This window comes from Melanotaenia boesemani, chromosome 9 (assembly GCF_017639745.1).
Source record: "Melanotaenia boesemani isolate fMelBoe1 chromosome 9, fMelBoe1.pri, whole genome shotgun sequence".
Taxonomy (NCBI): Eukaryota; Metazoa; Chordata; class Actinopteri; order Atheriniformes; family Melanotaeniidae; genus Melanotaenia; species Melanotaenia boesemani.
In genome coordinates, this window is record NC_055690.1 from 14,677,893 (window position 1) to 14,702,716 (window position 24,824).

The 24,824-nt window shown below is 37.7% G+C and overlaps 1 protein-coding gene across 5 annotated transcripts in view; it reads right to left on the reverse strand.

Annotated features, from left to right (window-relative positions):
- The window catches only part of robo1 (roundabout, axon guidance receptor, homolog 1 (Drosophila)), a 291,012-nt gene that overhangs the window by 218,026 nt on the left and 48,162 nt on the right, over nt 1–24,824 (reverse strand). For 3 of the 5 annotated variants that reach the window (XM_041994263.1, XM_041994259.1, XM_041994258.1), the window contains exon 1: nt 17,857–17,938. The exons of 1 other annotated variant lie outside the window; for it this stretch is intronic. In XM_041994263.1, the coding sequence (XP_041850197.1) occupies nt 17,857–17,909 (53 nt within the window). In that variant the 5' untranslated portion in view covers nt 17,910–17,938. Of the gene's footprint in view, nt 1–16,163; nt 16,461–17,856; nt 17,939–24,824 lie in introns of those variants that run through there. One more of the 5 variants, XM_041994261.1, reaches the window with a different exon arrangement.

Sequence of the window (24,824 nt, forward strand, 5' to 3'; positions counted from 1 at the left end):
GTGATTGGGTCTGCCTGAGTGGGAACAAAGGCTGACCGTCTGGCTGGTGTGTCCTTTTGTGTCCCATATGTCACAAGTCTGCCACACATACAAAGCAGCAACTGCCACGAGCACAACAGTCATTATCAGCTCTAGAATCACTGTCATTATCCTACTGCAATCATAACTCTAATTACAAAAGTTGCTTTGTTTGCAGGTAGATTGTGCAATGTTAATTAGGTGTGCACAATGGGGAAAGCTCATGTTCAAATGCCACTTGCTATTGTACGCTGTACAAAAGCGGCACAAATTTTAACCCTCTGCCATATGCAAAGCAATGCAGTCTCTTGATGGCTGGTTTAAACTCTCACTGTGCAATCCTTGTCATTAATAATATCCCATTAATAATAGTTATAATGCGTCACCCTTAACCAGATTATATGACAGAATCCAATCTGCCTGTGCATTTAGTTTTAATTGATGAATGACATCTTGTGAACTGGTCCATCTTATTACTCATTTTCACTTACCCCATCAGCAGCAGAAGGCTAAGTTACAAGAGTCTATACTCAAAAAGAACATGTGTTCTTCATACTACAGTAACCACTTCCCACATTCCTGCATTTAGATACTTCATTGACCTTTTTTCTGACACGCTCTGCTGTAGAATTTGTCACAGTTGCTACACACAGGCACAGGAATAAACTACTGAGATGTAGATTTTAAAAAAGTAATTAAAAAATGTCACAACAACAGCTTTACAGATAATACCACTTTAAATTTCCAACTTTTTTATGATAATGATTATAATAAACATTTAATAGTGCTAAAAAAATGTAACATAAATATATAGAGGTGTTTAAATCTGCATCATGGTTTTACATTCTTGAACTCCCAAATGCAGCAGAAATCAAAGACTTGACAAGACAAAAAGAAAAAAAGAAAGTGAGATGAGAGTTCAGCACAGCAGCTTTTTTTTTTGCATCAATCATCATAAGGGTGCACTTTACCAACCCACTCTGGCAAATTAAATCCTCAGAATAATACCTCTGTCATTGCTGTATTTCTGCTTTGACACAGGCATCTATCTGGCCTTGGAAAGCAGCGCAGCAGAGCTTGCCAACTTGGAGAGAACTGAAACCATGAGGCAATAAAAAGTGACATCAGCAATGGGAAAGTTAATAGTGTGTTTCAGATGCACTCTGTGGAGGACAAGAAAACCAGAGGTTTCATTCACTGTAAGTGACGGTGGCTGGAAATTTTCTTCCGCCTCCCATATGCCCTTATAAATTTCAGCCTGCTCTGTGTAATAACTTATAAATAGATAAAGACTTCCAAAAGCACTCAGTATAACCTTTAAGCATTTGCTGCCTTTACAGTCAGTGTACAGATAGTAACAGATTCTTTTCCTTATTCATCTATTCAATGTAATATTTGATTGCAGTCAGACTGCTGTTTCCTGGTGTTGTGTGTTGTAAGACATGTCTGGTGGTTGTGAAAGGCTTTTTTAGACTTCACAGGCGTTTTTCTAACTTTGCAGAGCTTGTTTCAGCGCAGCTGTCAAAAAACGCCTCAAGCTGAATAAACAGAATTTAGAACCTCACAGGAACACAGAAGACAACATGACTCAAGGAGTGTGTTAAAAATGGGACCACAAGCACACCATTTTTCCCCCCAGTAAATATTTTCCCCTTTAAATCTGACACACTTTAATAACATTTGCAGAGAATATGGTTTCACTTATCTTTGTAAGTCAAGTTGACCTTGTTGTCAACAAAGCATGATAAGACAGTTTTGAAAAAGAAGTATAGTAACTCTTTATGACTCAACTTGGTGCCCCCCCCCCCCCCCTCTCCCCCATATATATATATTCTTTATATAGAATAAATACAGAATCTGAGCTGAGTTAAAAGTACAGCGCCTCGTTTCCTTCAAACCACTGGCCATGACAAACCATAGTGGAAGACATCCATGCTCCAGAAAACAGCAGACAAAGATCAAATGTGTGTTATCAGACATGAAAACTATACAGCAATAAACAGCAGCAGCTGCAGAGCAGAAAAGAGAGAGGGGGGGGGGGGGAGAAAAAAAAACAGGTAGATAATGAAAACACAGTGGGTTTGAACTGTCTTGTTGCTGACAGATAGAAGCACTGGTCCTGAACATGTACGTGGTTCAACAAGCCTCTGACATGGTGAGCCCTTCTCCTTGGGACTGTCAGCCTTCAGCAGAGCACATCATCTCTCCATGAGGATTTCATCACATTAGCCTAAGCCGGGTGTACAGATAGCAGCAGTTATAGTGTAGGATCCACAGGCAGACATGCAAACACCAATTAGAGCTATTGCATACTCTGTAATTAGCAAGACCCACTGATTTCAGCTCGTGTAAAATGTATTCACATTATCCAGATCACAAATAAGCACACTCATCTAATTAGCTAGCATAGCTCACGAGCTTAATTAAAGTTAATACATTATGATACCCCAAAATCCAGAGATTACAATGCTCCGAGGTTCTACTTAATTAGTGTTCACACATTGACAGACAGATTCCTGCTTTCATTTCCCTTAGCCAATTAAAATATAGGGTCAAAGTGGACAAAACTTAGTTTCTTTGGTTTTTTTAGGTTTCTCTACAAGCATATAAATGTTAAAAGTTCTACATTAATATTTGCTAGCTGAAAAAAAATATTGAGGTTCTGCCCCTGCATTTGTAGGAAATGTGTTAGAAATACTGAACTGAAAAAAATACTGAATAGTTACTAACTTTCACATTTTGCAGACTTAATTTAGCATCTACATGATCCTCAGTGCTGTATTTACACAGAATGCCTCATCACAGCAATACATGGTTACGTGGTAGGCTTTGTAATTACTTGTGGTGTTTATCTGAAAGAAAAAGGACCAGCATTAATTTGCTGTCAGGGTCTCAATATAATTGAGAAGGAAAAATAAAAAGCCTACTGAGATGTTACCATGTAACTGTTATTCTTGTCCTCTCAGATGTAAGAAACACCCAAACTCTGTTAAAACAAGTCTGCACAAACACAAATTTACACACGGACATTAAATGCCTACATTAAGGACAGAGATGTAGCAAATTGGGTGGGACAAAGAGCTCAGAAAAGAAGAGAAAAGCCATGCTTTGGAATTTTATTGATCAACAAATGTCACAGTTGCATTTTAAACTGATGACTAGAGGATTCACTTTTCCTAAAAGCGAACACTTTGTCTGCCACTAAATTATCGGTTTGAATATAGGAGGTTTGAGGAACATCAGGAGAAATGGCTCTGGGGAACGCTCCGTGGTCACAAATCTTCCAGTGAGGTCATTCACAAACTACTAATTCATTAAAGCTAATCAACTGATACCTTTTGAAAACAGACATAATAAAATGGTTTAGTAGCAACATGAAGAAATTAACATGTGTCAGGTATCATGTTGCAAGAATCAACCACATCCAGTGTGATAGCAACAGCTTCCACAACTAATGGTAAGCATCCTTCCTCTTCGTCTGCCTCTGGCATCGTCTGCAGCTGGATTAAACTCAGTCCGACTCGTCCTTACTAAGTGTAGAAAGTCACAATTATATTAGTACTCACATGTTTTAGTATGTTAGGTCTTTGTCTTCTGCAGATGTTTCCTTCATGTTTTAAAAAGTTGAAGTTTGTTGTACACAACTAAACAGGATCAGTTTGGCTGAGCTTTAGTAGCTCTTTAATATGTCATAATTTCACTGTTTAGGTTCTTTGATGAACTGACCTTGGCCTCAGACAGTCTGTCATTTAATTAAAAGTCTGATTATTGGTTGAGATCACTAGACTAACTGCTATTCTTGAATTATGTTTAATTCTCTGATGGTCACATTTGATCAGCTGGTTCCAATCATAGGCTAAAAAACTTTTAAACTAGTGGAGGAAAATACGATAATGTTATTCTAAAACTAATCTGCTATGATATGGGTCATATATTGAATTATGCATTTAGAATTTGGCCTCTTATAATTTAAGACTTCACTTGATAAATGGGGCCCTTCCATAGCTATTAACTGCCCGACCTGATACCGTGTCCTGGCGCCGGGACTGGCTTATATATATATATATATATATATATATATATACATATATACATATATATCTAGATAGATAGATAGATAGATAGATAGATAGATAGATAGATAGATAGATAGATAGATAGATAGATAGATAGATAGATAGATAGATAGATAGATAGATAGATAGATAGATAGATAGATAGATAAGTTAGTCTGCTCCCATTGACTGAAGACAGTAAGCCACGCCTCCCTGCAGGCTCGTCCGGCGAGTTCAAACACAAGGAGAACCCAGAGAGGGCGGGTTGCTTCACAAACTTTATCTTTTGTCTTTCATGTTGATTGATTTAGCAACAAGTTAACCAACAGGCACTTTACATTATTGGAATCTACAGTAACCAGTCAATACAAAGTTTTAATGGTTAACTATTTTTGTTATCCGCATAACTCACAAGAGTTTGTTTAATTTTCTGACCCTAGCAGTGATTTTTTTTTTTTTTTTTTTTATAACTTGTGAATATTTCTCGCTAGATTTTCTATTTGCCGTCCTGTGACATCAGTCCTGAAGCTGCGTAAATTAAACATAACTGAATTAACCCAACAGTTTAACTAATTATTTAAAAAGAAAAAGTGTAATGCTTAATTTTTCTACATTTTTACACTTTGAATTATAAACTTTGGTTAAACATCATATTAACATAATTTCTGTTTATGCTTTACATGTTCTTTTTGTTTATCTAATGTGGTTTGTAGAATAGTTAAATAAATATATCATATTATTTTAAAGGGTCATTGTCTGTGGTTTCTTTGTGTGGTCCTAAGCTCAATTCAAACTAGAACTCTTTAAGTATCGTGTGAGACTGATTTATTCAACAATATAAGCTATATAATTTTCCCTCTAAAGAGGGTGGTGCCCCGAGGTTTAAAATTCTGTTATTAAATGTGTTAACGCTTCAGAGACATCAAAAGAATCAAATTATACTCTCTCCACATCCATTAATAGGCCGCAGAAAAAGAATTATGATTGACAAAACTCTTCACTTCAGTTAGATTTCTCACAACAAAATCCATCTGTGAAACGTTCCATAGTAAGGTCAAGCCTTAGAATATTACCAAGATGAGTCCAGCTCGTCCTCCTTTAACAGGATTTAAGCAACAGTGAAAACTCCTTATTACCAAGAAACCTCTGGCAATGTCATCTCACACAGCTTTAAGTATAACCTTCATCAAAAAGCAACGTTTAAGCTAAATCATAGAAAAAGTGAAGCTGCTGCCAGATTTGGGACTAGGTGGTGTTTTTGGGAGCTGAGATTTGACAGAGTAGCTGAAGGCTACTGTACTTTTGAAAACTCAAGCATTCATACACTCTGATGGCAATGTGCTCTACTGGGATAATATGGTAAGTCTTCAAAATACAGTGGAGGTTGGCTACAAGTGGCCTAAAGATTTTAAATTATATAATGGACTCTGAAAGCCACATGAGGGTTTTATGATCACAAGTTGTTGACAGGATCAGTGATTTACTGTTGTTGGCATTATTAAAAATTGGTTTACTTACTTACCTGTAGAGATCAAATTAAGAAACTGATTAATCTTACATCTAAGAAAAGCAAAAGAAGTATTAATTCCTGTTGTACAAAACATATTCTACCAGCTCTTGAAATCTAGCCTAGTAATTTTAAATAAAAACTTGGTAGAACTATTTCTCTCTACAAAAAGAAGAAGAAAAAACAGACAAACAAGTCAAATTTTCTAGATCTCTTCATGTAGCTGAAAACATGTTCCTTCATTTAATACTTCTATATTATTCAATGCAAAGTGTTTACTGACACTCAACCTGAAAATTTTAAAAAGGTGGAAACAAGTATCATTAAAGGTCCCATATTATGCAAAATTCCCTTTCTAAAGGTTTTCTAACAGTCATATGTGTCCTCATAGCCTGTGAGGCCCAAAAATGAAAAAAATTGTCACCTCTCTCATTTGCTCTACTTTTTAGTGAATGAGTACTCAAATGGTTGAATCTGAGATCTTTCTCTTTGTGACCTCACGAAGGGAAATAACCACTGTCCCCGATAGTCAATACTGTCATTAACCTGCCCCAGGCTAGCTGAGCCTGCCCTCTAAAATTGCCGAGTGGGCGCCAGCAAAAGCCAGATCCTCTCGCAGAGAGGGGCGTGGACAGGCACCAGTCATGAACATTTAGAGGTTCAGACACAGAAACAGCCTGTTCTCATTAGAGCTTACTAGAGCCACTTTTGGAAATGCTGAAATTGAGGTCCATGACTGAATTTACGGTAATACGCTTTGAAAACAATATTGATGGCCTCTCAAATCCATGTGAAATTGTTGAGAAAAAATATAATATGGGACCTTTAATGTGGTTTGAGGGAGCATCTGGAAGGATAATACTATGCAAAAGAACGACACAATAAAATGTAGTTCTTGAGCAAGTGCAACAAATTGGAAGCACAGAGACTGAAAAATGACACGTTTCTTTTTTATCTTGCAAATTGACCAGATTAACCAAATTTAATTGCTATAGCTTCCACGAGCCATTAATTCACAGTTTGTCAGTGGCTTGACCATCAACAACCAGAAGTGATCAAATTCTGTTTGAAAGAGTTTTATTGTCTCTTTTCATTGTAAATCTAATAGCTGAAAAGAGCCAACAAGTTCTCAATCAAGTGGGAGTAATTGATTAATAATTATTACTGGTGAGGCATGTGCTGAAAGATCAAACAATAAGGCATTTGGATACATATGATTTTTTTGTCTTTTTTGTCTTATTTAAAGGTCATAGCCTTACAGATTCTATGCACTTCTCTTCTGCTTCAAGAAGGTATAGTATCTTTCAAAAATGGGAAGCAATTTGAATTTTTTATAAAAATATTGATAATGGTAATAATAATAATCCACTAACAGAATACTCCATGCCCCTCCACCTCCCTACTAATAGAAATGCCCTGTATGCATCATTAATCCAGACAGGAGTCTATTGTCCTCCTCTATTACATGCATTAAACTTATGAAAAATCTGTATTCAAGAATTTCTTGGTGCTTCAACCAGAGAATATTAGACAGTTTTATTTACTGGGACTTGATAACCGCTTGAAGCACTATTCTAAATGTGTTTTAGTATTTGGAGGTCAACAAAGGTAAAAGCAAAATGATCATTTAAGTCTGTGAAATAAAAAGTGATGAGGCAGAGACAGACAAGGCATCCACAGGAAATGAAGCATGCAGGAAATTGCAGGTGTTTCTATTTAAAAAGGTCATTACATGTAGAACAAGGAGGATATTGTTTGTCTCATAGCACAAAATAATGATATTGACATAAGTTTAATGTGTTCCAGTAGAGCTGGAGAAACACCGAAAACAATTTTAATGGATCAATAAGGTGGATTAACTTTGGTTTTCTGAAATCTATATCCTTTTTGGTCCTACTATTGCCAATTTACAACGTTAACTGGATATTATGAATTCTTAATGGAGTGTGGGAAAAGTAGATTAAAAAAAAAAACATGAAAATCTCACAATCCAAAACAAAAGATTCAATGAGATATGGTTAAAAGTTCTTGTTATTTCAATGCAAAAAGCAAAGTTTTTTTTTTAATCAGGACAGAAATGCCCTTAAACTACTGTCAATTTTCTCCTGTGTAATCCTTAAAAAGGACAGATATTTTAAAAATATATACCACTATCTTGTTAGTTATAGGCAGTGAAAGCCAACAGCATATTAAAATACTTCTAGCAATTACAGTATTTTCCCTACAAAACCATGTCAGGGGTGAGCTTGTTTTTGGAAAAACTGGCAAGCACAAGTAAAAACATTCCTTTTAACAAATGTCACTAGCACATTCTTTAATATCTTTATCACTATTCACCAAAAGGAATAAGCACAGCTTGTTTCTTCCTTTCTTTTTTTCCCCCACATTGCAAACTCCAAAAGCTTGTCATTTTTAATATGCAAGATATGGAGATAGAACCTAATAAGCTGTTCGATCCATTTCATTTGAATTGTGTGTGAAGAAGCAAGGAAACATCTAAAAACTTTCAGGACAACAGCCTTCAAGGACCAAAGTTATTTATATTATTATTGCCTTATAATATAGGTCAATGAAACATTAAAGTGCTGATTATGTCAGTTTACCTACTGTAAAAATCTTTATACATCTTTAAAAGATATAACCTTGTTTAACACTGAAAGCTAAAAGTAACTTCTTTTGAAACCGTTGCATTGACAAAAGCATCAAATGTACACAACTGTGCAAACAATAAATAAGATATTGCAACAGAAATCAAAATCTTAAATTATTTATGTCATGTGTGATTTCTTGTTGTTTTCATATAACTTTTCCAAAGAGAGAAAAGGCTCAATCAAATAACCAGACAAGAAAACACAGACAAACACAGACACCCAAGCCTGAAAACAGGCTCAGAGGGTGCTCCTGTCTCTCGCACACTGATGTAGATAGATGTCCCAGCCTGAGTCTACATTAGGTCATTACAATAACCAGCGAGCCCCCAACCAAACTGGTAAAGTGGTGAGAGCAGAGCAGCTTGGGAGGACAACCACTCTGCCAGCCCTTTGGGGAAACAACCTTGACACAGTCATCTGTCTTAGTTACACAGGAGTTAGACCTACTGACACACACAGAGGAGCTGTGCCAGCCCATTCAATCTCTGCTATGTTGTTATGATACTGAATGAAAGGAACTAATAGAGTGCATCTGAAAAAAATATTAAAACTATCACAAGAGGGAACAACATGTTTAGATAACTATAACTGATGACCAAAGTTCAAAGGTGCTTAGGGCAGAATCTTGGTCAGCAGGTAGAAAGGTTGCAGCAAGGTTAGACATAGCCTTGACACAGGTGACTTCTGACCCAGCATGCCAGGGGAAGGCAGTGTGATCAGGATGAAGGTGAACCAGGTCATGATAAAGATGCAGAGAGATGAAAGGTTCAGAGAGGTTTGGAGAGATGATAAAGAGGAGGAGGGAGAAAAGGCGGGACAAGGGCATGACTGCGGTCAGCTTTCACTCAGTCATCCCTTGGCCGCCTGTGTTTACGAAGCTGTCTGTCACGTGGTGGAGCCGCTCCTGGGGGACATGTGCCACCGGGGCGATGAGAAAATAATAGCTCCTTCTGTCAGAGCTTTGGGGGACAGGGGTCTGATGGACACCATGGGGAATTAGAGCCAGCCTATGGGACACATCCTATCATACACTTAAATACAAGCAGAATAGACGCTCACACATGGGACAGGGAAGAAAAACATACCAGTCTGGCCATTGATTTAAATGTCTGTCCCTGTGTGGCTTTCTGACCGTATTGAGGATATGAGGTAAGGATGATCTGGTTTTAAGACTTCCCATCACTTACAAGATACACAAACAGAGTGTTATTGAGGGGTATCGTAAATAATACTTATTAGTCTTGCTTTCATCTCCTGTCAAGATTTCAAATAAAGGAGTTGTGAGGAGGGACCCTTTGTTGAGGTGCAATTTTGCATGTTTAAATCAAAAGATTGAGGGTGTGATTTTGGTAAATGTCAGCATTTTATGATCATAAAAATCTTAGTGTATTACAAAATTCATTGTCTGCCTCTTGACTGGTTTGATTTAAGGACTACACAGGTTGTCAGAGCAATAACAGTCCACTCTAAAGTATGAACACCCTGACTGTCTTTGAGAGCATCAGCAAAGATGCCTCTAAATGAGCTAAACAATAAGAGAAACTGTAGAGGTGAAATATGATTGATTACCTATCTCTATTTTCAAGTCTGTGCAATTTGATTTTCAAATAGCAATAAAATAAGCAGTGATCAATGTCTGCCTGCCAGGTAGATCAATATATAAAAACTTCTCTATGTTTTGGAAGTAGGCCATTGTTTACTCTGAAAGCAAGCAGCAGCAGATTTGACATAAAGCCCTTCTCTCTTTAACACCACAAGGACAAGACAAAGTAAAGAAATACAGTGCCACTGTAGAGCAAGTATGGCCCTTGGTGAAAAGCAGAATTGGAAAACACTTCTCCATCTATAAAATCAGACTTTAAATCAGGGTGAACTTCCATTAAAGTGTAGAATGATAGCCTAGTGAAGCTCATCATTAGTACAAACACTCAGAAATGATGGGGTAGCATCTGTTTTCTGCACACCCTCCAACATCAATGCTCAGAGCAGTAGGCCTTAGGGAAGGAGGTCGTACAGACTAGAATTCCCTGGCCCCTTACAATGAAAAACAATCTTTGCCTCCAGGTAATTAAAGGGGACAAACGATGTCCATGGGGCCACACCAGCCCATCGTTAAACAAAACATAACTATTGCAGGATGTGTACACACAAGGAGAAAGAGACTCTTCACACATCTATTCAGCAAACATAATGGCCATTGATTCTGAGTGGTCTATGAGAAAGAGAGTCCATTTCCATATAACTATTGAAAAGGATATTCCATGAATCTTCATTTTACCTAGTTGTGTTAATGTGGTGCTACACACACATTGCTTTGTTCTCAACCGAAAGTGTTTTCTGCCTTTGTCTCTACCTTTGACCCAGACACAACAATGCACTTCATTGTGATGACCTGCACGGTGTTTTGGGGTGACTGCTGATCTAAAAAGTCACATCCAAGATACATGCAACACTCACATAGACATGCAGACATTTACAATGTAAGCTGATATACACAAAGATGCATTTCAATCAGCTGCAAAAATAGAGCAGCACTCACATCTGAGACGCAAATAGACAAAGCACATCAGATAACCGTGTACACTCTCCCATACCAATTGGAACTGGGTATTGACATCAAACACTGTCACTGCTGAGCATGCACAAACTTTGTCACTGTTTAAAGATGCTGCTTGATGCAAACAAAACATGCAAATAGCAGCTTACTTTCTAACCAACATGGGCACGCAGCAGAAATGACCTTGTTGATTTCTTGGTGTTTTTTTTTTTTTTTGTTTTTTTTTTAGAGGGGAAGTAAAATGTTGCTTCTGATTATGTACTTATCCATTCCTATTAATGTCACACAATAAACATACAATTATTTTGTATTTGTCTAACAGATAACATGTAGCCTGTTAAGAATGGAGATTGAGGGACTCTTTTCCCAAGAAGTAGTAGAGCAGTTACTGCAACTGGTCATTGGTGACAGAAATACTTGCAATGGGAAAGGTAGAGCTTGAGTATGGGAGGGGGTGGGACAACTGTTTCATGGTGAAAATGAAAATGTTTAGACAGTTGCTACCACAGAAAATCATTTTAAACTGTGTTTAAGTTCACGCCAGCCAACATACAAAAGACACTTTATAAACATTGGGAATGAAAAACATCCAAGTGCCTCCCGCTGGGAACCAAGCTGTTTTATGATTTCAAAATCTACTAAATAATGCAGCACCTTACCACAAGGGGAAAAAGAAAATAACAGACCCCAGATAGCCTGCCAAATTGTCTAGGTGTCACTGCTGTAAGGGATGACCAGACTGTGATCAAGTTTTTTTCACAATGAAAGCATGTTGCAGCAAACTGGGGAGAAAAGAAATCAGGATATAGCACAAGGCTGTACAGGAGGAGGAATCTTTATTCTGCACCTTGAGTAATAATTGAATCTTTTATGTTATTTTAGGCTGTCCATGTAATGTTGTATGGGTAACACAGGTTTGAACTAAAAGCTAATTATTCCACCAAGGTGAGAGCCAAGGATGAGATGCATTCTCAGTGCTCTTCATTAATTTGGTTGTTTGTCAGCAAGATTAAAGAAAAAGAGATGATTTTCTGAAATTTACTAAAGAGATGTGGTGTTTCTAAAGGAATAAGCAATCAAATGTCAGTGTGAATCAGGATCACTTTCTTTAAAACTGTGAACTTGTGTGTTGGTAGTGGTGGAGATTGCTTACTCCAACATGTGCCCTTCTGGTTTTCATCTTCAAAACAAACTGATATTTAATTTCTCCTTACATCTTGCATGAGAAATGACATACTAACAAGCCTGCAACTTTTTCGTACATTAAATAATTAAATATTATAAGTTGTCCGTATTCAGCAGATGTTACAAAAGACTTACCCAACAATGAGCACACTGGGGCCACTTCAAGATGTCAATGCTAGCTGGCCAGCTGACAGCAGCAGCTCTTAATCTGGGAATGCTGTTACATGTGTTGCTTGTTGTTTATGGGTGTTAAATATTTTCATGGCAGATTAATTTTAGATCTGAGATGTGTGGTCATAGTTCAAATCATACAAGAAACCATTTCTCTCCCATTTTGCCTTTAGCATTGGGGAAATTTTAACTCCAGTTTGACCTTGGCTTTTAAACAAAAATGTACCACTTTCAACTACTGTAAACCTAAAGCAGCAGCAGAGGTTGACAGTGAGCGGTAAAGGCTTTTTTGCATTCACAGAATGGTTTTCTGAGCATTTACATTTGTCAGTAGTCATCTGAGTGCAGGATGGCCTCATCCATGCTGAGGAAGCTGACAGGCCAGGAGCTTATCATCCGATGCAGAGGGATGAAGCAGCTTATAGCAGGTGAACAACACAAACTTGTGACTAGGACAGCAGTCTATCACAAAACCTTACTCCCAAAGCATTTGCTCTAACACTAGGTGGTATGCAGCGGTTGAATTGCTCTTATCTCTTTAAAACATGTCTTAGAATGAAGCATGGGACTGAGTTACTTCTAGCCAACCGCAAGTAATCAAGATCATGTTTTATGTGGGTTACATTACTGCGAGTTTTGGAGCAGTAAATGAACACTTATCCTCAGACAAATCATTGAGCACACTCACAGCTACATTTTCTATCTCTTCCATTTCACACTTTATGGAGCTGTACATCAGTGTGGCATTACAGACTTGGAGGCAGACCAAATTCCTCTTCCATGACAGTATGTTCTTGAAGTAAATACAAACATAACTGGCCCAGCCAAACAAGAATATATGTGAGCAGAAAATGGCCTTAATAAATAAAACCAGAGTCCCATCAGCATCCTTGCAGTTTGAACATATGTATTTGCGCTATGTTCAGAAATGATGAAAAAGATTGGTTCATAAGCCATCTGTAAGCAACTCTCAGCACACACATGGACAGACAGAGTACATTTCTGTGGAATAATCTCCCAGGTACTTAAGAGTTATCAATCTCCACAGATTGTGTGTTTGATTACCACAATGCTGAATCTCCTTGAGAGAAAACCACAGATATCTTAATTCATGCTTTTGATCAAATCCCCTCTTTCTCAGTTATTAATCTCAGTGGGGTTCATCATATTTTCTCCTCTGTTTTGTTTAAATTCATTTCTTTGACTCAGCATAAAGCACTAAAACAAAGTCATGAACATGAACTAAAAAAGCCTTGAAGAATCTTACTTGGTTCCCTTACTATTGTCCAATATTAAAGTATTTATAGGGAGATTCAAAATTGTCATCGTATGTGTTACCACAAATAAGAAAATCTAACCAGTAAACATATTCTGGCTTCCTCTAGACATGACTAATTGACTTGCCACCATGGGCGACTGACACGCCATCCACAGGGCACCATTATAACCGTGTCATGAGGGAATGATGAGACCTGATGACAGCTAGCAGCACTCGACCTTTTGCATGTGAGGTCGGGTGTCAGATGAAACAGGGTTTCCCTTATGTAGGACCCACAGCCTCGGGGCTCGGTCGGGATGAGCCACAGACGACGGGGGAACTAGAGATTTTCAATCAGGCAACCTTCCAGGACAGTGACTCCTTGCGTTTTGGCAGTGAAATGAAAAATAAAAACAATAAAATAGAAATCAATCGTCACCAGCCTCAGGGCGTTCAGACATGTGAGGGCATAGGGAAGATAAAGGAGACCGATGGTCACTTCCTCTATCATTTTCACCTGACAAAAAAGTTATTATGTTGTTTCTGCCGCCCGTTTCTAGACAAAAATGGCTCATACACAAGAAATGTGCAAGTTTAATGATTTTCTTTAGATGCCTTTCATCCTCTTTACAGTGAATATAAAGCAGAAAGAATGAGTCTTTTTACAAACAGGGAGAGTGACTGCAAACACTGTCATAATTCTGCAATGCAGCTATGGGGGATTTAAGAACGGAGGCTTGTGTGCCTTTCAAAGGATCTTTATTCACACATTAGTAAGTGTTGTTAGGTTTTGCTCACTGGGTATTAATGTCTTATTAATTTTCTGCTTCCTGTCTTATTTCCAAATATCACTAATCCTGTTAGACGAAATCTATTAATGTTCTGCTTTGGCTGTCACACACAAAATTCTAAGTCTACCAATAAGCCTCAAATTTGCCATGAAGGCATATCTGGTCCGCCTCTCTGGATTAGAGAGATTTATTGAGGCAACCACATACGTGTGACCAGCAGTTTGCAATGGGCAAAGTCACCCATACCACAAATAAAGGCAATAAGAAGGTGCAGACAAAGTGGCTCTCTATCCTAATATTGTTTTCATTGAATTTATCTTTAGAGTATTATACAATTATAAATGTTTTGTATCCAATCTCATTTTTATATAAAATGTGCAATATTTTATTAATATTGTAAGAAAAAAAAATGGACCACATGGGTATTTAAAGAGACAAGATTGCAGCACGTAGATAAAATTAAAAATCAATTTCTTTGAATAGTAATAAACTCTAAATAAGCTCAAAGCAACAACTGACTTTCCTGAATTGTGGTTACAGTAATAAGCTTTTATTGGAAAATATTTGGATTTTCTTTGTAAACTAAGAGAATAATGCACTGGAGTTACCCAAGTCGATCATACCAAAGACTATGGTTTATCATAAAAAAAATAAAAAAAAAAAAAAATCAAGTAAACTTGACAACAATTCCTCACAATGCTTATTCAAGCAAAGTTTTCCTTTAAAATCAACAGATACTGCGGTCGGTGGTAAAGTGATAACTACTCAGGCAGTCAGTCATCTCTTTCATCAAGCCATGTAAAGATAAGCACAAAACGCGAAATGAGAGAATGCTCCTATTTTTCTCAGAGAAAGTAAATTAGTCTGAGGTACCATTTCCAGTCGCTTCAAAGACTGGTAGGACTCACACAGAAACACAAAGGACTGACTACATCACAGAGTAGAGCATCGGCAGTGAGCGCAACACAGAAGGAGCTACGTGGATTATACTCCACCTGTCTTGAAGAAAAAAAACCCCCCACAGAAGACGATATAAAGAAAAAGAAAATAAGCACTGCATGAATAGTTAAAAACCACATATAAGAACCCTTGGGTTGTAGGTAACAAAAGTGATCACATGCAGAATCGTTGTCTATTGTGCCAATTTCATTGTGAGCGAAGTTCATATAACTGCACTGTGGTGCAGCAAAGTCCCTGAAAAGATTTAAACTGTCACCCTGGTTTCACTACAACACTCACAATAGCATACTTAATGCCTTCTGTTGATTCAAGTTCTATTGATTCAGTCCCTGCTGGAATCGTGCTCTTAGTGCGGGAAGTATGTGCCTACCCACCTGCGCAAACCGTGGATTTTGCACATCCCGCAGGCACACTATCGGGGGTGGGTGGGGGGTGGGGAGGGGGGGGAGTAGCGTTTTGGTGTTGAAGCCTAAAGGTTTGTCTATAGAGCGACAACACATGAGCCCACAAAGCTTCATTCCCGTCTTTCTTCTCCGGTGATGCGACAAGCCATGTGGCCAGCTGGGAAACTTTCAGCACCAAAGAGAAAGGACAGCTCCGTCAGATGAGCACCAGCCTGTCAGGCTGTCAGTCAACAGGCTGCCTTGACAAGTAACACACTCACACGCACCTGTCAAATCACAGTGGAAAGCCACACTAGCTGTGGAGATGCTTTTAAATCAAACTTCTGATTTCCAAACCACAACAGCACAGAACATTTTCTGCACATGTATCCACAATAAGACCGTGGTCTTCCTATACCGGTTTGCGTAAAAGACGCAAAGATTTACACACAGCTTGAGTTTCAGTGTAATATGTTCACAACTGCAGCCTTTTCCTGTATGAACCATATAGTCAACAGCACAGCTCTCCGCGCCAGCACTGAAAGCAACGCGCATCGTTTTTCACCAAACTGTGCGCGTCACTTCACTTACAGCAGTCTTGCAGACACAAGTAAAAAATTAACTTACCCTTCCAAAACGATGCGGTGGCTGCTACTCGCGTTTCCACCTAAGAGCAGAAGTGATCCATGACGGGGTTCGTAAAACTTTTATTCGCTGCGCGCCTCTTTCAGAACGACACCGGGAGAAAGAGAGTCTACAACTACTGATCGGGCGAGTTGAGTGGAGAGTGGTTATCCAGTTTTGTTAAACATACACCATTGTTAAGTCGAACCAAAGCAGAGCCCTTTGTTAAACTTATCCTTCTGGGTTAAAAAATAGAATATCCTGTGCGGTTATGAAGACTACATTGCGGTTAGTGCAGCGGTGAAGAGCCAGGCGCATACAAATCTATCCATGCTGCTCCTGCAGGGAGCAGCAGCGTCTGCCTCCCCGGGTCCTAAAGCTGCGCTGAATTAGGAACAGCGGTATCAGCCTCAATGTTTGTCAGAAGATCATACCCATGCAGCCACAGTTGCTGGTTTGGTGTATCGGTTTTAGGCTACACCTCCAAACCTCCACAAGACCTGTATCGAAAAAGAGGATGTTAATTAATATTCTTACATGATGCTCTTCTTATTCCACATAGTTTGAAGAGGTCAGCAATCTTTGAAGACTCCATACATTAACAAAAAACAAAAACAAAAACAAATGCACAGTTCTGTTGTTTACTTTGGTTAATCAATACTTTTACTAAATTTCTGGTCCTCAAGAAATCATTAAAGTAATACCACGGTCATCACAATCACAACTCGTTTTGGATCACTACCTGGAACTGAAACATGATTCATCATCACTTAGAAAAGAGTAAAGTAAGCTCTTGAAAATCACTTCTATAATCAGGCTGGTCATTAACGAGCAAACTTCTATTTAATGACCTACAATCAAATAACTACACCTCGACATTTCATCCCTAGATTTTGATTTTTCACTCATCCCCCTACACACAAGGGTTTCACATCCCTTAAACACATCACTTAAGTGGCCCCTGCAGGATGACTGCTCAGTGTCTGGGGCTTATCCGTAAAACTAAAGAGAATATAGGTTTGCATATTTGAACAGGATTCACTGTGAGCAATTCAACAATGGGAATAAGCTTCATTCTTGCCCCCGCAGGGTCAAATGTGCAAATGTGTTGGGCAAAATGTAGGCTGAGTGGGAGGGTATGATGATTAATCATTAGCTTTGTAGGAGTATTACACATCCAAAGCATTTTAAAAAGCTTTGAAAATACAGTGGATGGCTTCAACAGATCAGAAACCAGTAGCCATCCTGGTTGCTGATGCAAAACATTTAATTTAGTTCTTTTTGGTCATTTAGAAAATGCAGAATCTTAATGGTTCAGCATACAATTCAAACATGTCTAGACTTATATGTTCATAATTTGATATGTTTAAAGTGGAAGTTTCTATGTTACCATTCTATAAAGGGAAAATCTCGTAAGGACAAAAGATTCTGTTTGGCTTTGAAAATGAATTTTGTATTAATGCATTTATGTATTCCATCATCTTCTGGAACCAGCCCATCAGTTCATGCATTATGCTTCCCATTTCTCTTTCTTCCTGTTTGGCTATTCACTTGCCAAGCCATTTTGTGCTCCAGCATTTCTATTTCTTTTTATTTATTTATTTATTTATCTTTTATATTCTTACAACCTCATGTATTTCTATAAGGGTAAATATGAGGATAACCTCGCCTCCTGTCAATCACTGCAGAGTCTTACTTTTTGAAATGGATTGAACAGACATTCAGGTTGCCCCTTTTCTCTCTCTGCATCTTCAAGGTCTGTCTGGTCAAGGCAGGGAGAGGGGTCATGTCCTCAGGGACTGGAGAACAAAGATCAGTCTTAATTCTCCTCACAAACTCATAATCCAACATATGAACCCGCAGAGAAACTACAGCTCTACAAAATTAATACATCAGGTGGCCAACTGGCTCGGCATTTCATTCCTAAATTGTTTAAAATAAATGAACAAACATAAGATGTACTATGTGCTCAGTTGTTAAATAAAATTGATATAAAATTAGGTTTTAGGCCAATTAATTTCAAGGTCCTTGTTTGAAAGTTAACATGACACATGGTTTTCAATATTGAATTGGACAGTTGTATGTTGGTTAATTAAAACCATCTTATAAAGCATTTACAGAGTTGAATTTAGTACCAGGACCCCTGTGATTGCCTGGCAACCTGTTTAGGATGCACCCTGGCTATAGACTCCAGCCATCTCTCACCCCTGCAGTGGAATAAGTGGGGATAGACAATGGATGACTAGATGGATAGATTTTGTATAGTTAGATTAATTTATAAGCACATTTAAAAACAACTATGTCAAAAGTGCTGTACAATTAAAAAAATGTGAAAACTCAAATGCATTGTACTGTGGAAAATCTCTAAAAGCCAGGATGCTCTATACTCGGGCTGAAAGGCTTTGATTAGGTGGGGGGATTCTTTATCACCACGTGTGCTTGTATTGACTGACTTAGTATTTGTTTACAAAAGTTGTCAACAAGGAACACGACTGCACAAGAAAAACATCATGAAAATATGCAGGTGTGTTGTTGACATAGGTTGAGTGAATGAAGTGGCTGAGTTACAGTGACATCACCCAAAGGCTTACAAATGCCTGTTTTGAAGAACTAGTTTGCCATTTTGCTGCTGCCACCCTGTTTTTTTTTTTTTTTTTAGAGCCAAAGGTGACCCTGTTTGGAAAGGAGGTTGGAGTTGGAGATTTGTACCTAAAGTCTTAAGAAAAAAAAATACAGATGGTTAAGGTCTAATGGAAATTTACTTAAAACATTTTCCAAAAGACCAAAAACACACAGAGCATAAGTATTTCTAACTAATGATGCCTTAATAACCCCTGAAAATAAATAGAATTTAGCATTTAATATGGCAAATCTTGAAGTAGTGCTAATTTTGCTATCTTATATTTTTTTGTGAGTTACTCTTTGGGAACAGAATCAGATGATCTTTGCAACAAAATCTTGTCTGAAGTGCAGATTGTACTATGACGATACCTCTGAATTGTTTTGCAGGCTGCAACTGCAAACAGCACCTTAAAGTTCTTTTACCTTAATTTTCACTACAGTGTGTTTGTATGTTAGCTGGTTTTCTTCTACTTTTTCCCCTCCATGCTGCATCCTTCTTGGCACAATCATGGTTCGAGTTGGGCAATATGTCATTCGGACAAGACTCAGCCAAAAATCAAACATAACACTTCTTTTTATGAATTCTAAAAAATATGTTTAGTTAATTTGGTTTCAATATCAGTTGCTTTAACTCATGATTCAGCGACAGCATTGGGGTGATCAACACTGGTTGGTCCCTAGAAGTAGGCCATAGCAGCACAACATTGGAGGATTACCACCATAAATTTCACCCACTCACAATTTTGTCCTCGGCTGTCTTATACTACAAGTCTGTTACACTAACACTCGTAGAACTAATATTTCCAGCTGAAATAAAAAATATTGATACAGCGTTTTTAGTTTATCAGGCTTTATAGAAATGTTTAGGAGCCGATATTTAGTGGTTAGGAGTCCTATTATATCTAGAAGTGTTTTCATTTTAGCCTAATTTTTGACAGTAAGTGACCATCTTCATCTTCTAGATAGTTTTTAGCTTTTAAAATCAAATGGATAAAGTCAAATAAGTCATTACATTCAAGACAACTCTAATGCCATTACAACGATTTCAAGTTTTCTGTAATTCATTACTGCAGTTGGCCACTTCTATAATAGAATACACAGTTTTTGATCCATTGTTTGTCCTGAAAACACCATTTATAGCAAGAACTATCACAAAGGTGGTATTCCGTACTTTGACATGTGCTGTTATCATTCTGTCTTTATAAAATAAAAAAACACAGTTAAATATATGGCCATGAATCTTTCCAAGTGTTTAGCTTGAATTTGATAAAAAAAAGATGTTTGTATAAGTGATATCAATTTGCAAGATGGTTTCTATATATCTATAATAGTTTTTTTTCTTATTATTATTATTTTCATAAGCATCATTTCTTGAGTCAGTAACTTGCCACAGTAAGTGGAGCAGCATGTTTAAATGTGATGCTGAAAGGCAGCTAAAGTTCAAATCCATTTAGATTCACATGCTGTGCACGGATGGAGAAAACTGAGGAGTCAGCTGCTGTGACCATGCTTGATATGTGGGATAAGCAGTTGCATCTGTAACTTGTTAATCATATAAAAACAAGAAAGCAATGACACACAATGAGGTCATGCATAAATCTTAAATAAGAGAATAATGCTTCATAATCTTTTATTCATTATTTGTTCAAGCTCACAGGTGCTCCTACAGAGGAAAGCCAGGTGTGATTTAGTTGTTTACTCTGCATAAATATTGAATTTATTGCAGATTAAATAGATTATTCTGTTTATACAATATCTGTTCAGAGACAGGAAAGCAATGGAATGGTGTGAGAATTTAAGCAAAGCTCTGTCACATTGTCATGAGCTGGTGGTGTGGCAGCTGGTAGGTGGCAGTGTGTGAGATTAAACTTTTCACTCATTTGAACAAGACCTTTACCCAAGATCTGACAAACATGTCTTCATTTATGTTGTTTGAAGATGATGCTCCATCAATCCTGTTTGCCACAGGCACACTAAAGTCTAAATTTCACACATACTTGTTAGAATGATGAATGGCGAATTTCATGCTTTTCTCTTCAGTTACCTTGTGGCATTTCTTAGTCATTTTCCTCGTGCATGTGTGTCTTTGTGTTAGCAGCAGAAGGGACAGATGGGAAGAAAGCCGAAGCAGTTGCAGATGGGCATTGGTTGACTTGAACACTAACTTGTAGCCAGACCGACAGGTCAGCTTTCCAGGAAGACCACCACATGTTCAGCTCAAACAGCCAAAAATATCCTGCTGTTATTCAAATGCAGAAATACCTCAGTCCACATGTTCACACCGAATATTGATAGCACAGCACATACCTCACTGTTACACCAATATCACACTTCTCACGAAAATATTTCCACATCTGCTTTCATGACATACATCAAGATTTAAACACAGGGAAAACAAAATCTTGTTTCCAAAGAAGCAAATAAAATGGTAGTTTTAGCTAAAAACAAAGGCTTCTATCTAAATGGAAAGAAAGAAAAGTCATCACCTCCAAGTGCCAGCAAGATATTTAATCGGTTCCCCACAGAAGGCTTGTCTCGGTCTTTGTTAAGTGGTTTGCTGTTTTAGACAAAGGTTGCAAAGCTGTCTCCTGTTGTGGTTTACAACACACTGTTTGCAGGTATGATAATGGATGAAAGACTTCTCAATTATTTAGACATTTCAGGTTTTACATTTCACACATAGTTCAAGAACCCAAAAGAGACAAATGATACACGTACTGCAAAACTCAAAGAACTCAAATATATGAATTAGACAAATGAGAATTTTGGCCCCTCAGAATCTCAGGCAGGTCTGAGATCGTGGAAACCTTCCTACCTACTACCTTACTATTTGAGTAAAGAACATTTTTCAGTCTTTTTTAAATAATAAGCATCAATAGCATTTAAGAGGCTTTCAGAAGCACCTCTCCCAAAGCGGGAAGTTTTTTCTTTGCCTCACTTGAAAACCGAGCATGACAGATGTTCTGTAGGGGGTGGTACCTGTGGTTGGGACACATCCTTAATAGATACCATTTGAAAACACATTACCCAGTTCACATGGCACAGTAGGCTGAGTACCTACTGCGAGCCTCCACAAAATGTCTGTATTGCCAAATAAAAGATGCAGAAGTTTCTTCTAACCGATTGAAGGTTAGACAACATTCAACTGCTTCATGGAAACTGCAAGATTTAAAACAGTTCTGATCTATAGAAACCATGATCTGAGCTGACAGCTCATGCTTGCATTGGGAAATATTTTATGGGAATATACATTTGAAAACAATGCTTGAAAAAATAGTTATAGAAGCCTTCTTGCAGTTTGTGTAAGTAAGTATTTAGTAAGTCTGCTGTATTCTGTTGCCTTTACAGATGCAGCTTATGTGATACAGATTCATCATCATGTCAACATTCTGCTCCTCCATATGTGTTATGACATACACTTTCCACATCTCGCTAGAAATCATTTTGTCTAAAGAAGAATGAGGGGATACTAGAAAACTCTAATCCATGGACCTTCATTCAACAGGTAGCTATTTTAAAACTCATCCTGAACATTCTCTATTTTTCTCTTTCCTCCTGCTGCAAAACCAACACATTTGACATGTTTTCTTGTGAGACTGGGCATTTAAAACATTCTGATCTCTAGCTTTATACAAGTTTGATGGAATAACTCTTGAGACTGGAGCCAATTTCATGTACCTGACTTGAAGAAGAAGCTGATGTTCTGTCACTCACTACATTGTAAGTGTGTCTGGTTATTATGCTCCAAAGGCTTCTATAATAATGTTCTGACTAAACACATGATATATGGATAGCTGCAATTTATTCTCTTTGGTTTTATCTATGTATGCAAACCAATACATTTCAAATGTTCAACTTGAATGAAATGCAGCATCAAACATTTAAGAGATTTGACAGAGCTAAACCACCCGACATAAAACAGAGATGGCAAACATTTATTTTTCAGGTAATTATTATTTTCATTTACTACATAAAGGCAAATCTTAAGTCAAACTTTCAAAATTGTATAGAAGGTAATCTGTTTTCATAAAAATGTATTATATAACCTGGTGGAAACTTTACCCAGACTTGTGACATATTCCTCCTGCACTACAAGCCACAGTATATGGATGTTCAGCCTGCTTATCATGTAAACACTGCACCTTGTAACAGGGATGATTATTAACAAAATGCAAGCTCACATCCAAATGCATAAACTATATCTGCAACTCAAAAATATCTTCTTAAATTCTCCTTTTAAAGAGCATAGCTGATTCTTGTCTGTTTAAGCTCTCACTCCCTTTCAGTCATAGTCAAAGAGCATGTAATATGTAGTGCTGAAAGATAATTTCATTGCACCTTTATTCTTCAGTCTGGTTGACTTAGTTTTTGTGTGTTACTGATAATCCATAAAGTACTAGGTCTGTGAACCCAACACTCTCCTAGATTTCTCTCAGTACATTTTGCTGCATCCCTGAGCTGCAGGGAGGACACTGTGCAGATTAAAAAAAGAAGCCGTCTGAATTTCTATTGGACTGAGCACAGCAGGGTGAACATGATATGCAGTTTGTGTCAAAGGTAAAACATCTCCCATCTCCTCTTTTTGAGCAGTGTGTTGTTGCTATGAATTCTGGGGTGGTCTTCTCTCTCATCTTTCTACGGTGGCTAGAAAAGAGAAAGTCATGCTCTGTCCTGAGGATTTTTACAAACACTGGATTTTTCTGTCACAATTCAAGGTCTCTGTGCTGATTTAGTAGACTTTCTCTGTTCTTCCTACAGTCCTAATTGCTTGGCCCACTTATTACTGTGATGCTGTCATCTCACCTCACGACAGCCTCGAGCGTGCTGCCAGCATCTGATACAGCCTGATAAAATGTTTTTTTTCCCCCCTAAAGCTCCAATAAAAGACTCAGCCTCCTTTACAACAGCCTTGTTTACCAATGAACAGTAGTTGTCACAAATTGATCACAGAGATGACAGCATCGTCTTTATGTGTTATTTCCACTTTCTCTTGCCTTTTGTAAGTCTGAAGCCCCACAGTGGAAAATTTAATAATTTATTCAATAACTGCTGCGGATTTGCAAACTGTAAAATGTGCTGGAAGCCACAATTAAAAGACAACTCAAAGCACTAAAGAAAAAGAAAAACACATTATAATATTAATCAAACTGGCAGTAGGAGAATAAATTCTTCAGCATGTACATACATACAACTGAAATAATTTTCTAAACAAGCCTTTTACAGTCAAAGAGAAGGCTGATGTTCTCTAACAAGACTAAGTCTTCACTTCAGTGCACTACTGTGTCCTGGCTAAAAGATATGATGCGAATGCCGATGCTTAACAGATTTAATGTCTGCCACATTCACCATTCAGTTTAGTGTCCAGGATTGAACAAAGAGGGCAGCTGAGGCTGAAGGGGATGTCATTTATTTTCTGTTTTACCTGATGACTGTTTGACAAACTCAATTCTGTCCCGATGATGAGATACATAAAGACTGAAGGAATTACACAAGTTATTACAATTTGTCCTAAAGGGAAACAAGAATTTGTCATTGGACTAAAAGTACAAAGATAAGGAGCAACGCAGAACACCATCGCAGCACTAAAATAAATGCAGATGATCTAAAAAACAATACAGATCCTCTAAGCATCAGAAATGCTACACAATTTTACATCCATCAAATAGTGACTGAAATGTGGATTTAGACTGCCTGACTACACCTGCCACACCTAGAAATCCAAAAGGAGCAGAAAAGCATGAATAAATATGGTAACCTTAGGTTCACTTAAAGAGAAATGTCTCCATTATTTTTATCTGGATTTTAGAAGATAACAAGAAAAAGAGGCCTGCCTCAATTCCTTTCTTCAATTTTCTTTCCCAAGACCTTTCCCCTGGCTGATATTGTGCACACTAAACACAGGTGTAGCTCAAAATATCTATGATGGCAGCAATCTGTGTAGTTATTTTAGTTGCAGGGTCCAATTATGTCTTTGAGATGGCTTATTAGAGAACCAGAATTCTGTGGAGCAATCATTGCATCTGCATTTTATTTCTGTAACAG